Genomic DNA, 17,500 nt, shown 5'->3' with positions numbered 1-17,500 from the left:
TCATTAATTTATAAAAAATAATATATCATGGGTCAAAAAACAAAAAAAATAAACAAAAATCTCATGCTTGTAATGGCATGTTTTAGAAACAAAAATCTCATGCCTGTCACCTCACTTTCAAATCCTTCCTCCTTTCGTCGCCTGCGACCAACTCTAGACTTCACCATAGTCATCGCACGGCCATGGAAGCTTCGTCATCTGCTTCATCCGTCAACAACAGTGAAAGTATCATCCACTCTTTCGCAAATGACGCTGCTCCTTCGACTCCTTCTTCTTCTTCCTCTGCTATTGACTTCCTCTCTTTATGTCACAGCCTCAAGGTATGCTAATGTTATATTATATTAATACTCTCTCAGTAATTAATTAATAAAATGAAACAAAAGTCACTAATATCGGTGCTTTTTGTTTTTTTGGTTAAACTGGAATTAGAAAAGGAAAAGAGCAGGATGGTTGAAAAGAGTGAAGAATCCTGGGATTAATGGCTCTTAGTGATCATATGTCCCTTTTCGTCATTTAACAACATACTAACGTCAAAGTAAACGTCAGTTTACTTCAGGGACGAAAGATACTATTTTTGAAAAAAAGAGGACTAAAGTGCAGATATGTGAAACCTCAGGGGGTATTTGTAATTAAGCCTTTTTAATAAAATAAAACATTAAATGTTAAACATGAAAACGGTGCGTTTCCAAGTATCTAAAAAACTCTGTTCTCTAGGTTTTGTTGAAGCTGAAACTGATGACACTGTGATTTAGACCAAACACACACTTCCCAGAAAAGAGACTGATCAATAAAAGGGTTCATCTTAACCATGACCGGTAATGCTTATTCTTAATTCAATTTCCATTTCCTGTTTAAATTTTCTGCTTTCCTTTCTGGGTCTGTGTTTTCCCAATATTAATTTGAGCATGGTGAAGTGTCAAGGCACCTTTTTATTGGGAAATCAACGATACCCTGAAGCTGCAATTTGATGATTAATGGAAGTATCTGTGACTTTGGGTTTAATGGTTATAGTTGATTGTTCAAGTAATTAATGAAATTGAACGCCTTTTACTTGATTGAACTAGAAAAGCTTGTAAATTTTTAGTTTTTGAGAAAAAAAATTTACAACTTTTTAATCAAGAAGCACTACTACAAATGGGCATTACATTTTCATACGTGTTAAACTATGTGGGCAGACTATGGGCAGGAGCAGGAGATGGAAATTGAAGCATTGGAAGCAATACTTATGGATGAGTTCAAAGGTATGGACCAATTCTAGTGATAATGAATACATGTGGTTGGTTAGCTGTTACCGTTTTGTGCTTACCCACTAATGACTTGTAATTTGGTACTATGTTGTATTCTAGAAATTCATTCAAGCGAGAGTGGGTTAAATACTTCGAATCGATGCTTTCATATAACGATTTCTCCACAGGTATGTGTTATCCTTATGTAAGTTTAATTTCCATCCTATAATGTTTATTTACTATATATTTTCAAACAAAATTGCATTGCCTCTGAGCAGATTCGGGTTAAATACTTCTAAATGATTCTTGTTCCAATATAAGACGTGAACTCACTTACGATTTAATTGCTGAAATGAACTTTTGGATCATGTGCTTTGAGTTGTATAACTTGGATTGAATCTCCTTATGCTTTGTAATTTTACTTGTCTTACTGCATAACATTAGTGCATTCATGTAGTTGCAGAAATCAATCATTTGTCTTCATAGCCTTGAAGTTAATTATTTAGTTTCAGCTTTTTCACAAAGAGAGAATGCAATATATACGAAGACTGGATTGGAATGATATTTTATCACTTGCATTTGCTTTCTCTAATTAGTTATTGTGTAACTGAAAAGTAGATATTGAGGGTAAGCCCTATAGGTGTATCAGCACTAGCAAGGATCACTTTTGTGTGTGTGTATATATATCAAACCTAGGCACATCCATATACCTCTTATTTTATTTATATGCTTTACTTTTGCAAAGGAGATTTTATTCCCTGATTTAGTTACCTTGTGCTCTTTCTATTTTCATCAGGATGATGATGCAGAAGATTCAACAGATATTCCAGGTTATTTATCTTTATCTTTTTATTTTCTTTTTTCTATGCTATAACTTGGAGAAACATTTCTCAGAAAAGATTTCATCAAAGTTATTTATGTGCTTTAGTTTCAGAAACATTTATCTCGTGTTACTTTCACTTGCCAATTCTTTGATTTCTAGATTCAATTATTTATCATGCTAGTTCTCAAACTTTCTTTATGCAGTTCAGCTAGCTCTCATATTCTCCCACACAGAGAAATATCCAGATGAACCTCCACTGCTAAGTGTGAAAAGGTTAGTGTGTCTCTGTTGTCAGGAGCTACTTGAGTGTACTTTTTTTGTCTATTAAATATTTTATTTTCGTGGGAACCAAGCTTTTGCTTCAGCTTTATCCACTTGAATTTGTTGACTGCTTCTAATGCCATACTAGTATATGTTGTATAAAGCCACCTTTTGCCTACTGACTACCTCCTCCTCCTGAATCTCTTCTTCTGAATCCCACTCAGAGTTAACAGTTCAAAAGAAGAAGAAGACAGATATCATTTTAGGCATGAGTGACCAAAAATTAAATTAACAAGCAATATTGAATCTGTGAGAAAATAATTGTAAAAGTATGTATTTGTTTGTGGACAAGCCTAAGTTCTGAAATCTGGTGAAAATTTCTAATGAACTCAAGATTCTTACAACTCCAAACCTCTACAATGATGCAGAACGCCAAGATACTGAAGGAAGTTGCTGAAATTCTCAATTGGTTTTGGAGTATTTGCAGGGGTGGCTCGGGGGGGGGGGGGGGGGAGGCCACTGAGGTGATTGTTTAGCGCCCCCTAGTTATAAAGGCTCCATATACATTATAGCTTAGAAGATAGGAAATATTTCTATAAAATTAAAATTTGAGAAACAAATCTAAAACTTTGACAATGTAACTTATTGAAAAGACTATCAAATAGGAGCATCCTAAAAATTAGTTTATAAATTTAAACTTGAAAATAAAAAATGTTAGCATACTAGAAATTAGCACTAGTGATGATAATATTCTAATTAACTCTTAGCTTTTTCATATATTTTCCTAAATAATAGCACCATAATACAACTTTTGTTCTTTTTATAATTTTTTTTTTTTAACAATTCCCTACGCTTTTGCTAACTAACTCAAATTCTTTCAGAGCGGAACCTCAAATTTTCAAAAATCTTACAATATTATTTTTTGTTTCTTTTTCTACAAATTAATAGTAGAGCTGCACTAGATTTCTTTTAATTCTCACAAGTCACACTGTCCTTTTAGCAAATTCATTATTTAACGTTGAATATGTTAATTTATTTTTTTTATTTTTCAAGTTAAAAGGCCTCATTCTTATGACTTGCCTAAGGGCCCCACAAATGTTAAGCCACCCGTGGGTATGTGGGCAAATTAATTTGTGGTTATCTAACTTCCATCAAAGTCACCTAATATAGTAATGTAAAGTGATAGCTGTATGAAATCGAGTATTATGTAGATGAAACATGTATTTAAATGTTGCAAAGTCTGACTTTCTTCTTTTCTCTTCTTCATCTTTGCAGCATACGAGGCATACAAGTTGGTGATCTTAAAGTTTTGAAAGAAAAGCTTGAAGAAGAGGTAACTATACCCATCTCAGTTTAATTTATATATATATATATATATATATATATATCTTAGTATTTTTAGATCTTTTTGATAATTTGAAGCTCCAACTTTCATGGTGTAGCTTCCATACAATTTAATGTAATTGGAAATGCTTAGGAAATATAATTTACTTTCAATCTTGTGGGATTAGCATAGTGTTGGGCTTTTTACTTAAGTATGCTAAATAAAAAAATTAATTCCCTATAATTTCCCCAATTATGCTATGTTGTGCCAAATGGTGTGAATTGAAAAGTAAATAATTCTAGATCGACAGTGTGAATGTCGATGTTAAGTGTGACATATGGTCAGAAGCGTCGGCTATATGTTTGGTTCCCGACCATATGCTCTTCTTTTTAATGTTGACAAAAATACTTTTGAATGTTGAGTGGTTATGAGGGAAAGTTTAATATATGAGTCGTCTACCTGCGTATTGCGCAGATTATTGTTATTAATTTAATTATATTTTTTAATTCAAAAAATTAGAACTGCAGCTGTTTATTTTAAAAGATTCATATGTATATAATTTGACTAATAATAATTTAAATATGTATAATAAAAATTTAATATATAACATATTGGATTTGATAGTATGAGGATCAAATCCAATATGTTGGATTTCTTAAATTTTTAATATTTTGCGATTCTTTCCCTTTTTCTTTCATTATTATTTGTTTAAGATATTAATTATATTTATAAATTAATAATAAAATATAATTAATATGCTATGTTTTAGAATTATTATTTGATTAAGAAAGTAACTTATTAGTTAATATATTAATTTATTTATATAAGTTAGTACTAAAAATACAATAAATATAAAAATTACATATCATCATTATATCTATATATCAGAATTATTGACATATCAAAATAACGTTTATGTGTCAAAATCATTGAGATGTGGAAAATTTCTTTAAGACTCACATAGATTTAATTACATATAATAGGTTCTATATGTAATTAACAAATCTATTAAGTTTTAATTATAGTTAATCACATATACTAGGGCCAATTTCTGTCAACATAAAAAAATAAGAAAAAGGAAAACACATTACATATGCTCGACACATAAGAGCGTCAACCATATGTTTGTCCCATATGCCTATATATGAGCCAAATGCTTGGTACCCTCAGTATCAACCATTACATTGACACTATAATTTTCGATCTTGAGCCAGTGACTTTTTTCATCACACCACGTGGCACAAAAGAAAAGCATAATTAGGGAAATATTATCCCAACTAACCTATATAAAGAATTATTTTTTTATTTGACATATTCAAGTCAAAAGCCCCTAAATGTTCAGAATAGCTAATGACATGTTCTCAATTTCCTGGTACAGGGGGGAAATTTAATTAGTGAATCTTATTTTATAACAGATTACAGGGCGCTGATGTGAATTTATTTTAATTACAAAATATGAGCTCATAAATTGGATATACAACTCCAGAAGTTGTGTGCAGGTGTCTAGGTACACTTACACAGAAGGTTTACTAAATAATGATGTTTCACAGGCATCTGAAAACCTTGGTATGGCTATGGTCTACACATTGGTTACATCAGCTAAAGAGTGGCTATCTGAAAAATATGGTCAAGATGCTAGCAATGAGACTATTGAAGATGAAGAGGCAGCAAAAGATGAGGTACGAATGTCTTCTGATTTTGATTTTTACCAGTTTGGTCATTAATGCTAGCTGTATCTTAGCCTAAACATGCTTTGTTTCTCCAAGGATTTATTAGCAATATGCTCCAAGAGATGCCAAAACTTGCCAATTTATTGTTTATTTATAATTTTAGATGTCAGCTTACTTATTTGTTATTTAAAAGTTCTTCAAGGAGCTGCTTTTCACATTTTCTCACAGGTGATTGTACCACATGGAGAACCTGTTACTATTGATACATTTCTGGCATGGAGAGAAAGATTTGAAGCAGAATTGGCTCTTGAGCGAGCCAAGTAAGTTCAATTATTAAAATGCTATCTTAACGCTCAGGCTTGTTTTCTGGAATCAGGGGTCTTCAGGAAACTTTGGCATCTGAAAACACATGGAAGCTAACTTCAATGGTGGTGTTGCTGTTATTTTATGTGCCAATTTTTTTAGTCTAAACAAATATTTTCATGGCTTTATTACCCACTTCATCTAGATCGTTCTGCAGTGAGTGGTGTAACTAGTTCTTTGCATGAGGTTGAATTACATAATTACTTCGGGTAGAATTCCTATTTGGCTGGTTTTGATACGACTCTTGTTGCTACATTCAATCTCCATAAGTTGAGAATCTAATCTCATGCTGCAAACTCATTTAATGGACTCAAAGATGGATGGTTCATGCCATAAGCCAGACCTCTACCAAGTGAGATAGAGAAAATTCTCTTGAGCTTCTAATAGGTGACATCTTGAGGAAGTCTGTATCGCTCTTGTGCTTTTAAGCAGAAAACCTCTGAAAGAATTTGGTTTTGTGAGCAAGAGAAATGTGATTTTGTGCCAAGCAAAATAAGTTTAGCTGCATTAGTTTTGGCATCCATAAAGGATCTCCTTTGCCACATGGGATACTAAAAGATTAACCAGCTTTCGAATCAAAGAAAGAGAAAAGTATAGGTAGCATTTGCTTTTTGCTACAAATGAATTGCAGGACCTTGATAGAATGTTAGGTTTTTCAGATTGATTGATTCATATGTTTAACCGCACAATGCAAGCCTTGTGTCACATTTTTTATAATTTTCTATATGAAGAAGATTACTCAATTCAATTCTTTTTGAAACATTTCATGACAAATGACTTGCACAATTTTTCAGGTTGATGCCCGAGTCCGTTCTAACTGCCCCAAAGGAGAAGAAGATTTCAGGCAGGCAGTGGTTTGAAAGTGGAAGAGCTGTAAGTTTTTACTTGTGTGTTCCTACAATTATGTGGGTGCATGAATTTTAGACATGCATGCCTTTGATGTAGCGATACTCCAGAAATGGTACATAATATATTGTTTTTAAAATTACTTCTCACTGCTAGTAATCCTTAATATTTTATGGTTGTGCAGTTATTAGATTGGCTCTCTTACCCCTTCACCACTTGTCTTGTTTAGACATTTTTCCATTTGCATGACTAGAGTATAAGCGACTAAATGCTGTTAGATGGTAAATAAAACATCAAAATGAGAATCCTCTTCCTTGCTCTTAGACATCATTGATCTTTTTGAATTCTTTGGCTGAGCTAGCTATGTCCCTATTCGAATTTACAATAGCTTCCACAAATCTAAACTTAGTTCATAGAAAGATGATTGATTAGGGTGATAGCCTGGTGGCTCCAATCAATGCTGAGTCCATAAGACTTAATCACACTGTAAATTATGTCAGTTTCTTTCAGATGTCTTATGTCCTCTAATGCATTTTATGAGTGCAATTGATATCAACGGTGAGTTGGACTTCAGATGCCAATAGATGGTAACAAAATCTCCTGTCTATATGAATTTTCAGAATCTGGATAATAGAATTGTGTACATGATAAAGCTTCATTCTCACGTTCATGTTATTATTTCTTCTTGGTGAATGCATTTTAATGTACATGAAAAATGGTAAAGAAAATAAAATGGTTTATTCTGCAGAAAGGTGCAGCTACAGTTAATGAAGAATCTGATGAGGAAGACGAGGAGGAAATCGACTTTGATGATGATGATTTCGAAGGTGATTGTTTATGATCGTAATATCAAACCATAGTATTAATGCGTAGCAGTGAACATTGTATCATTTGATTGTGTAAACATGAATCTGATATTGAAGCTTTATCATATGCATATAAATATGTCTCTCTGTGACATGGCAGATGATGAAGAAGATATGCTGGAGCACTATCTGGCTGAGAAATCTGACTCATCTACTCACTCTTCAAGGAGAGCCAATTAAATGGATACGACTGGTGTTGAGCTGCTTACTGGGAGCACCATGATTATTGAAGGTCTACCAGTTTTTGTTGGGCACTTTGTCTTTACATGTATTTATCTTTTCTGCTCCAACATCTCGAGGAAATGAAATGTGGATTAGTGATTGCAGTCTTTTCTACTCTAAGAAAATGTAATTTATATTCAATAACCTTCTCAAAGAAAAGAAAAAGATTCAGAACTTCAATTGGGAAATTCCATCAGCACATTTGCTAATTAGAGCCTGTTTGGGAATACTTTTCTCAAACTGTTTTAATTTTTTTTATTTCCTTTTTTAAAGTTTCGAAAACTGTTTCTTTAAAATTAGTATGTAAGTTGATGCTTTTGATTGTACCATTTACAAAAGGAAAAATTGATCTATTTAAATAAAAAAAATAAACTTTTTTTCTTTCTTTTTAATACTCAAATAATCCAGTCAGGCCGTAAATGTATCCAAACAAGAGGGAGACAAATAAAGGGTGAAAAATTTAAGAAAATAAAGTATTTTCCATCCTTTCTGATCTTTCCTCCCCCTATAATTTCTCAAACATAGAGTGAATAGGAATTCTCCTCTAAAATGAAATAAAAACGGAAAAGAAAAATAATATGTAAAAGAAATGAGACCAACCAACATTAAGTAAATGAACAAGGCATCTTCCTTCATCTGATGCCAATCACAATAAACAATCATGTTTTATTTCTAACTGTAACATCCCAATATTTCACAAGACTGCAGCAGGCATTCAGACAGCTTTCTTTCAAGTTCCAAGAATAAGCACTCCCTTCTGGAGACTTCCTATGCTACCACTACAGCTATCCATTTTCCTTTTTTACATAAATGTGCTGCAGTAAATTAAGGACCAATCGCCAATTTCAAGGCTGGTTAAATTTTACACATATGTTACAAAAAATCTTTAGAATCTGAGATGCTTTCTTGCTTCAGCTAAGAAGAGCCTGATTAATAATCCAAATGATGGTGTGGATACTGATCATTGGATCCTGTCAAGGACTGTTCTTTGGGATCTATACTGATATATCATCCTCGACTTCTATACACATCCTTGATCTGTCATAGCTTGAGCAATAGCCAGAAATGCAGATATGGAAGCTCCATGTACCAAGGCTCTGTCAAACAAGAAAAGAAGGGCCAAAAATAAACAGAAATTCTACATAGCACATCATTATTAGTACCAACTCTTGCCCGCCTGACGTAGCATATAATGTTTTTAACAAAATTGTCCTTAATGTTTAAAAGTTGCTCTTTTGATTAATAAAGTAATTTTGTAAAGGCATTATATGCCACATCAAATGGACAAAAGTTGATATAGATCAAGATGGAATGGTTTAACAGTTTTTCTATGAAAAGTTCAAACTCTTATTTCACTGCAAGAGGCATGGTATCAACATGATGATTGCTTATCAAATTTTGGCATTGTCATGGATAAACTTTTGGTGACCATGAACTCATTAAATGTAGGACGTGCATTGTGTGGGCATTCATTGGATCCTCAATTATTATACCCTTTAACTTATTAAAGACAAATACAAAAACAATTAAATGAATGCATTTGCTTGCTCTTTTTCAAAGAACTTCTAAAAACTGATGTCCTCACTTCCCTGACCAAGGAGAATAGGCAACTTAGACCAAAATCGCAACCCACAGTGGCATTAATTAACATAATAGTGCTAATAGTAAACAGGCACTTACTCAGGACTTTCTTTTTGGTAACCAAAATCACTTGCTGCCTTCAGGGCTCTTTGATAAACCTGTTTCATTGCTTCCTGCCAGTCAAAAGTATTAACTGAATAAATGCCTACGTAACATTGTGAAAAAAGTGCAAGGTATGATTATGTATGAATTCATGAATCTGACAAGTGACAAGCACAAGAGCAAAGAACTAAGGAACCATAAGAAGTAAAAAGAAACTAGAGTAATTGCAAATCAAACATATTAAATCTAAGTCAAATCATGCAGTGATACTGGAGAAATTTCCACTGAGACAACACGGGCTGCTTCAGCAGCAACAAAATCTAATTTGTAGTTGTTCAAAATACGTGGCACATTTGACAACTTTAAACTGATTCAGAGTCATTTCCAAATCAGAATCTTTGGATAAAGTGGAGGTTCTTGCAAGCAGATGAAGGTTTCTGAGTTTGGACCAATAGGTTCCAACATTATCAAAATAAAGCTCCCAGTTTGAAGGTGCTCAAATGAAGGAACAAAAGAGGCAAATACAATCTACCTGCAACTTAGATTCAAAGTCCTCAGGTGACCAATGCACCATATTGCATTCATGGTTCAATTCAAGCTCTCCAGCAACAACCTGCCACCAAATAGATTGCAGTTTTAGCCCATACACAACTTCATAACAATTTTCTTTTTCAAAACATGCAAGCAAGGCTTATCGTGCATAGGTAAAAAGGGAATTAAGTATCGTACTCCTCCAGCACCAGCCGCCATTGCTGGAGCAATAAGAACATTTGCTTTTCTTAAGACATCAACAGCTTCAGGTGTACAGGGCATGTTTGAGCCTAAGACAAATAATTCAAACTCCTATCAACTGAAAGGAAATTTTAAGAAGTAGAATAAAGATAACCAAGCCACAACAGATCATGCTTGGAACTAATAATACCTTCTACTAGTATACGACACCCTGAATTCACCAGGTTAATGGCATCAGATTGGTCGATTTCATTTTGGGAAGCACAAGGAAATGCCACATCGCATCTCTCGTTCCAGGGTTTTGCCTCGTCATAGTACTTCGACCGTGCATAAGTTTTTGAGTAATCTCTGCAGATACCAAATGTAAAGATCACCCTAAAATTGTTAAAAGAAGCAACTTAGTTAAGAGATTAATGATGACAGTAGAAAACACCTCAAACTTCTCTGCTGGGATTTAATTTCTCGTAGAAATGAAATTTTCATGTAATCAAATCCTTCATCATCCACTAAGTATCCCTTGGAATCTGTATATTTTTCAGGTAAAAGCATGCATTACAAGGGCCTCATGTAAACGTGTTTCACTGTAAAACCTAAACCAAGAACTAGTGAAATCTCAAAAATCAGCAATAAAAACCCATTAATAGAGAGAAAAGATTACTGCTGTTGAGATATCAAATAAGAAACCCATAAAACCTTGAAAAAGTAACAACTCTTGCTCCTTTAACGAGTTGGAAGAGAACAATATTTGGAAAGGCAATTGAAGTAAAAGAAACTCATGGCTCATATCAGCTCAAATTCAAAAATAAATACATGTCAATTTCGAAAACTTAAATCATGAAGTTAACCAAGCACAAGGACAGGATGAAGACAATCATTAGCTCATGCTCCAAATTCTGTCAGAAAACTAATATGCTATCTTCCCTGGTTACTCGTCATCAAATAAGTTCGCCAAGCTGTCTTTTCAACATTAATCACTTGTTCTCAGCAAAAAGTATGTTTAAAATGTTATTGCACAATAATACAATTCAATACCGATATATAAACTCCTGAACAGGAAATTTCTCTAGATCAATAAACATAAACATAAAGTTCAGTGAGATTAGTCTCCACTTCAAAACAAAATATAGTGGATAAAAGCTTCGTTTTCAAGGATACTAATCCAGTTACCAAGATGAAATAATAACTGGGAAATCATAATAAAATAATCATTTAAAGTCAAGCCATCAAAACAAAAGGCAATACATGTAGGTTACCACTTTGCCATAATAAGTTCCTCCTCTCATCACAAAATAATATCATTCTATGATATTCACCAAGGATCCAATAAATACCTGATACAGTGATTGGAAGAGCACCATAAGCAATGAGCTTCTCCAGAACATGCATCGCAATCTTTCCAGAACCACTTACAACACATCTAACAAGAAATTAAAAGAAACGAATTTTAAATTATGGAAAGCAGCAACTATATTTCACCATACAAGTTAACAGGGAGTACTGGTATATTTGCAAGAATCAAAAGTTCACAATTTTCTCAATTCCCAAACACAAGGCAGCAGAGTGTTAGTTAAACAGTGAGAACAAGCAAGCAGTAGCCTATATTGAATAAAATAAAGATCAAAAAACTACTGCATCGCCTTGCAGGCTCTTATATGATTTCAATAACCATTCGGAGTTAAAGTGAGCAACCTTAGTCCTTTGAGTTCTTTATTCATGTCTGCGAGCATAAGCTGAGCAAAGAAAACCTGTGGAAGCATGGAAATTCATTAAAAATCCAAGAAACTTAGAGCAAGAGAACTTTAGGAAGTTGGCTATACTCCCTACAATAGAACAAAAAAAAATATCACACATGAAGTCACAATACTAGCACTTCAAACAGTAGTATCTAAGAGTCTAGAGAATCAGAGTATTATTACCAGTCCATAGCCAGTAGCTTCAGTTCGAAGGCTAGAGCCAGACCAGTATATCCTTGGCCCTGTAGAACTTCCCTGCATAAGTAAGGCATACATATGAAGGAATATAGATGGACCATATTAACATCTTCACATGAAAAGTATTTCTGTAGGCAATAAATTCAAAAGGGAAAACAGATAACTAAGAAAAGAAATACACTATATAGCATGAGAACTGTGCCCAAGAAAGAAAGAGAAGAAAAACAAAAAGATGCAAGCTCAATGTACAGACTTCTAAGTGACAGAGAAAAAAAAATCCTCATGTGAGATAAAACTCTAGGATAGTTTTGATCCTTAAAGGAGGTTAACAGTAAAGCAAATTAACAGTTTACCTCCTTTATCCTTTTTTAGCATGTTAAAGGGTTAATAGTTAAGGGGGTTAAAGGTTAATCTCCTTGGGATATACTTTAATTGACCTCCTTGGCTCCTCCCTCTTAATTAAAGGGGGTTAAGAGATGAAATAAGTTGTTTAATTATTTATTACTCGATAATTTTAATATATTATAAAATAAAAAAATCATTTTTACCTTTTCCAAAAACCCATCTTAAATATACTTAATCACTAACACATTAACTATTACTCTATATCTCATAGACATAATAGACATGGTTAACGGCTTAATGGTTACGCTTGTAATAGTTACATCCCTATTAACCCCATTTCATTAACTCCAAGTCAAACACACCCCAAGGATTAAAGCCCCAGAGTTTAAGAATAAAATTTGTATGGACTTTTAAAAAAAAAAACCCTCCTTCCATCCCCAGAATTGCTCCACATATAAACATTAGGGGAAGAAAGGAAAATAAAAACAACTTACACAAGTTGAATCATTTATCTCTAAGACCTGGTTATGAAACATTCAAGTTAACATCATGATCTGAAGAAGCAAGAACCTGAAAATGACCAGCAAGACGTCTATACTGCCCAAAGAGATACCCCATTTCTCGAGTACCAACACCCATTTCCTCAGAAGGGAGGTCCTAAAACGCATATATAATGAAATCAGATGAGCAGAACAGAGTGCAGAGAGCTAATAATTAGATATTGGACAAATCAGAGCAATAGAATTTTCTTCTGCACTTGCCTTGTCAGGACCAAGATATCTATAGATCTCATTCATGAAACTTTGACAAAAGCGCATGATCTGGCAATGTAGGTTTCATAGAAAAAGTAAGACTTCCTGGGAATTGCAAATTATAAGGCATCATAATTACCATGAGTAATACCTCATTATCACTTTTTCCTTTTGGATCAAAATCACTTCCACCTGCAGCCCCTCCCAATTTGTATGGTGATAAGGCATTCTTTAATGTCTGAACAAATTGAGAAGCACGAGAGAATGTATCAATTGTCAAATTAAGTCTCCCATGTATAAAACTTTAGGAAGACTCATTGGATAATCCATGTTAACTTTCCTATTATTACAACAAATATTCTGTTTAATTACTTTAAATAGGTCTTTCATTTTATAAATTAAATTTGTAGTTTCAATTTAGAAGCTTCCAGTTCTAACAAATGCAAAATACACAAACACCAATAATTTAGATGAGAAAATCATTCCAGAAGGAAGACACAAGAAAAACACTCACTGAAATTCATTATGATTTTGAGACACAGAATTCCTATGAGATGGTCAAAAGAAAACCATAAAGAAACAAAGAGTACCTGTTCGAAACCAAGAAACTTAGCAATACTTAAGTTCATGGCCGGATGGAAACGAATACCACCCCTACATGGGCCCAGTGCCTGGTTAAAATGTACTCGAAATCCCCGATTTACATGTGTCTCGCCCCTGTCATCAACCCAAGGAACTCGAAAAAGAAGCATGCGCTCAGGTTCTAACAAGCGCTCCATGATGTTGACATAACTGAAAACGTAGTTGAGCTACTTCATAAAAATAAATATAGACATATTTTGAAGTTTTTTTTTCCAATTGATAATTAAGGAAAAGAAAAGAGAGGAGGACGATTGAATTTTGACGAAAAAACTAAAGATTTTTCTATATGGTAAACTCACTGAGTATTTTTTGCAATTACTCTTTCTAACCCGTGAACAGCTTCTTGCACTGATTGTATAAACTCAACCTCATGTGGATCCCTTTTAAGTGCAGCTTCAACAATTGATCCAGCCGTTTTTGACATGAGAGCTTCATTTTAAGAATTATGGGCATTGTCATTATATAGCCATATGGAGAAAATTCGTAATAGAAAATGGAGAAAGAATTCTTTTTTTGTTTTTTATACTATTATTATTATATAAAATGCATCATTGAGATAGTTCAAAACATGTATGCAACCCCCAAAAATATTAACGCATCACTTCAATTAAAATATAAAATCTCAACTTCAACCACCAAAGTACAGAAATGAGCTTACGACCTTTTACATAAATGGGCTTATCGACAATGATCTTGTCCTTAGAGGCTATCTGAAGACGAAGAGCCTCTTTGTGAAGCAAACTATTATTATGTTCTTCCAATGCACTCATCTGCATATTCCTACTGCCTTCATTTCCATAGGGATTCCTCCTATGCTTCCTACCATATTCTCTACAAACTGAACAGAAAATTCTTGCAGTTCCGTCCTTCACATCCACATATGCCCACTTGTAAGTATCGGCCCATTCCTCTCTCCATCGTTTTACCACCTTCTTCTTCCTCTTTACTGGTTGTGACTTTGACAAATCTTGATCTTCAGTTGAAATTTGGGAACTCATTACCATATTCTTGGCCTCGTCATGCTCATCAGCAGAAGGCTCGCGTGTGCCACTGATGAGAGGAGTGTTAGCAAATGAAGGGTCATCATCCCCATGACCAATTTCCAGATCAATCTCCTCCCCTAGTTCCCTTACCACCAAGTGATGCCTCGGTGCCTGCTGAATCAAGTTCATATCATCCATCGTAGAATTCATTCCTACTCCACCAGTAGGCTGCAACATGCAGCATGACAAGTTTTACCACACTACAGAATCATCCACTGTCTGTTATCACACAAGCAGCATACTTCCAATGAGACAATTGCCATCAAACAACCAAATTGATTCGAGGAAATGATTAAATAATGAGAGAGAAAACGGCAGAAAAAAAAAAACAGGAATTTTGAATTTTGCGCATTTTATTTGCTTGTTGAAAATTAAACAATCATATCATTCCCAATTTTCTAAATACAAACACATGACAAGCTCATGATTAAATCCAATGTAAGCAACATTGTAATTATGACAGGAGAAAAATTAATTCCATAGTTCACTGTGTGGTCTGTCATAATTATGCAAAACCCTTGAAGACTCCTGGTAAATTATGGCAGCAGAATTCTGCTCTCATTTACAATTCATCACTAAACCATTGTTTTACTAGCACATTTACGATTAAAGAAAAAAGTAATAATAATAGCACCAAAGGTACACAAAGACAAATTGATCTAAGCTTAATAAAACAATTAGGTGCATTCAGAAACCTTCTACTCATTTTCTAAGACAGAACAAATCAGAGATTGGATAGACCCAAATTAAGTTTCCTTATCCACCAAACATTTCCCTCGGAGAGAAAAAGTTCAATAAAGGTTCCAAATGATACAGTCAAAAACCAAAATTGAACAACCTTCCCTCCTGAATAAATCACCGTAGAACAATTAAAGAACAAAAACCCCAAATTGCTGACAATACGAGTTTTTTTAGCACTAAATTCACATACCCAGAAGAGATTCAATCAGAAATTTCAATTCTTGTAACAAACCCACATGTTAATATCAAATTTTAAACAAAACCCAGAACTCCAAAATAGAAGAAGACAACAAAATGAAAAATCAAGTACCTTAAACAATGACACAGAAGTAACCAAAGTTGCAGTATCATAAAAATAGATTCTTTTTATGTCGTTTATTAAGACAAGTAGTTTCTTCTCTAGAAACAACAGTGACTACTGAAAAGTGGCAAGAGATGAAGGTTAAAATCAGTGATATCGAAGTCGCAAGGGAAAGTTAGGAGCTTTGTTGATCACTGATCGTTTTTCTCTTTTTATTAAAGAAAAAGGGAAAAAAGAAAAGAAAATTTTATATAAACGGCAAGAACGGAATCTAACTTTTTTCACTGATGAAAATGTCGCAAAATTCTTTTCAGGATAGTAATGTTTTGTAGAAATGTTTATTCGATAAAAGACAGGTGAAAGGAATTGGCAATTCTACAAGGAATTTTTATCTTTTCTGGAAAAATTATAGTATTTTTCTTATGTTATTTGAATAAATAATAACCAAATTTATCAATGTTAAGATTCCCATTTTAGTTTTCTAAAAAAAAAAAAAACGTTTTGTATTAAAACTGAATAAATAAAGTAATTTGTGAATTTCTTATGATATAAATAAAAAATTAAATCAATTTATTTCTGATTAGTGCTTTCATGTTGAAAAGAAAATAATAATTTCTATTTATAAATTTAAAAAAGATATTAGTGTTAGAAAAAATTCTTAATTGATTCATTGATGCAAAAGAACTTTTAATTGTTTTGAAAAAAAATTATAAATTAGACTAAAACTTAAGTCATAGATAAATCATTTTTCTATTTATTAGAGTCCAAAATTGTGGACTAAATAAAAATCATTAATTCATTGCTCTAATAAAATAAATAGTTGAGCTATTCAAACTTTTTTATAAATCAAGGCCCATCTCACATGATAAATTATGAACCATAGAATCTATATATATATATATATATATATATATATATAGCAATATTTTAAAATTTTTGTCCATTATATATGGTAATGTTATATGAATCATGAGCTATTTTTTAATTTTTAAAGAATTAATTATTTTAATATTTTTTTAATATTTTTTATAAAATATTATTTTACAACGTTAACATTTTAATTGTGATATATAATTACTTCACTTTCCTCCACATTTTTTAATTCCTTTTTATAACTGCCACATAATATATTATATGAATTCTAAGCTATTTTTTTAATTTTTACATAATTAATAGTTTTATTATTATTTTATAATAAAATATTATATTATAACTTTAACACTTTAATTATGTTATATTATTATTTTATTTTTCTCCACTTTTTTTAATTATTTTTCATAACTTACATTTAGATAATATTTTCAAGATTTGTATTGCAACATAAAACAATTTAATTATAAATTTTAATTATTTTATAATCATTTTTCTTAAATTTTTTTATAATTTAAATTTTGGTTAATTTTTTTAAAATTTTTATTTCATAATGTAATAATTATTTTATTAATTAGAAAATTATTTTGTTACTCGTCATATTTATACTAATTTATACTATTTGTCTCTCTTTTCATTATATATTTATATATATTTTCATTGAAATTATCTTAACAATATTTATTTTCATTGAAACAATAAGTAAAAGGATTTTGTTAATAGAATTATTTTTATAATAATAAATAAAGTATTTTTAATATACTTATTAAAAATAATTTTTAAATTAGATTTCTTTATGCAATTTAATATATATATATATAAGAGTAATATTTTAATATTATTTTTCTCTATCCTACAT

At 32.3% G+C, this 17,500-nt stretch overlaps 2 protein-coding genes across 3 annotated transcripts; one reads left to right on the top strand and one right to left on the bottom strand.

Moving 5' to 3' along the window:
* Positions 1-671: 671 nt before the first annotated feature.
* LOC8281567 (RWD domain-containing protein 1) lies at positions 672-7,781 on the top strand. Its single transcript, XM_002515837.4, has 11 exons — positions 672-815; positions 1,176-1,241; positions 1,347-1,414; positions 2,023-2,056; positions 2,253-2,322; positions 3,586-3,643; positions 5,185-5,313; positions 5,533-5,624; positions 6,462-6,540; positions 7,262-7,340; positions 7,480-7,781. The coding sequence occupies exons 1-11, from the start codon at positions 809-811 to the stop codon at positions 7,557-7,559; spliced, it is 762 nt and encodes a 253-aa protein (XP_002515883.1). The 5' UTR covers positions 672-808; the 3' UTR covers positions 7,560-7,781.
* A 425-nt stretch (positions 7,782-8,206) lies between these two features.
* Positions 8,207-16,112, bottom strand: LOC8281566 (NADP-specific glutamate dehydrogenase). Of its 2 annotated transcripts, XM_002515836.4 has the most exons (16): positions 15,781-16,108; positions 14,348-14,948; positions 13,986-14,115; positions 13,635-13,836; positions 13,196-13,282; positions 13,054-13,113; positions 12,863-12,949; positions 11,933-12,004; positions 11,706-11,761; positions 11,348-11,433; positions 10,450-10,540; positions 10,207-10,364; positions 10,014-10,105; positions 9,817-9,897; positions 9,282-9,355; positions 8,207-8,698 (listed from the first exon to the last, which is right to left on the bottom strand). In XM_002515836.4, exons 2-16 carry the CDS (start codon positions 14,904-14,906, stop codon positions 8,623-8,625), a joined length of 1,911 nt encoding a protein of 636 aa, XP_002515882.1. In that variant the 5' UTR covers positions 14,907-14,948; positions 15,781-16,108; the 3' UTR covers positions 8,207-8,622. The 2 variants fall into 2 exon arrangements, 1 of the variants encoding a protein (XP_002515882.1); XR_007216945.1 differs by lacking the exons at positions 8,207-8,698; positions 9,282-9,355; positions 10,450-10,540 and having other exon boundaries at positions 9,811-9,897; positions 15,781-16,112.
* Positions 16,113-17,500: the final 1,388 nt, after the last annotated feature.

This window comes from Ricinus communis, chromosome 8 (genome assembly GCF_019578655.1).
Source record: "Ricinus communis isolate WT05 ecotype wild-type chromosome 8, ASM1957865v1, whole genome shotgun sequence".
Lineage (NCBI taxonomy): Eukaryota > Viridiplantae > Streptophyta > Magnoliopsida > Malpighiales > Euphorbiaceae > Ricinus > Ricinus communis.
Note: the sequence above shows the minus strand (reverse complement) of the source record. Positions and strands in the feature narration are given on the sequence as shown.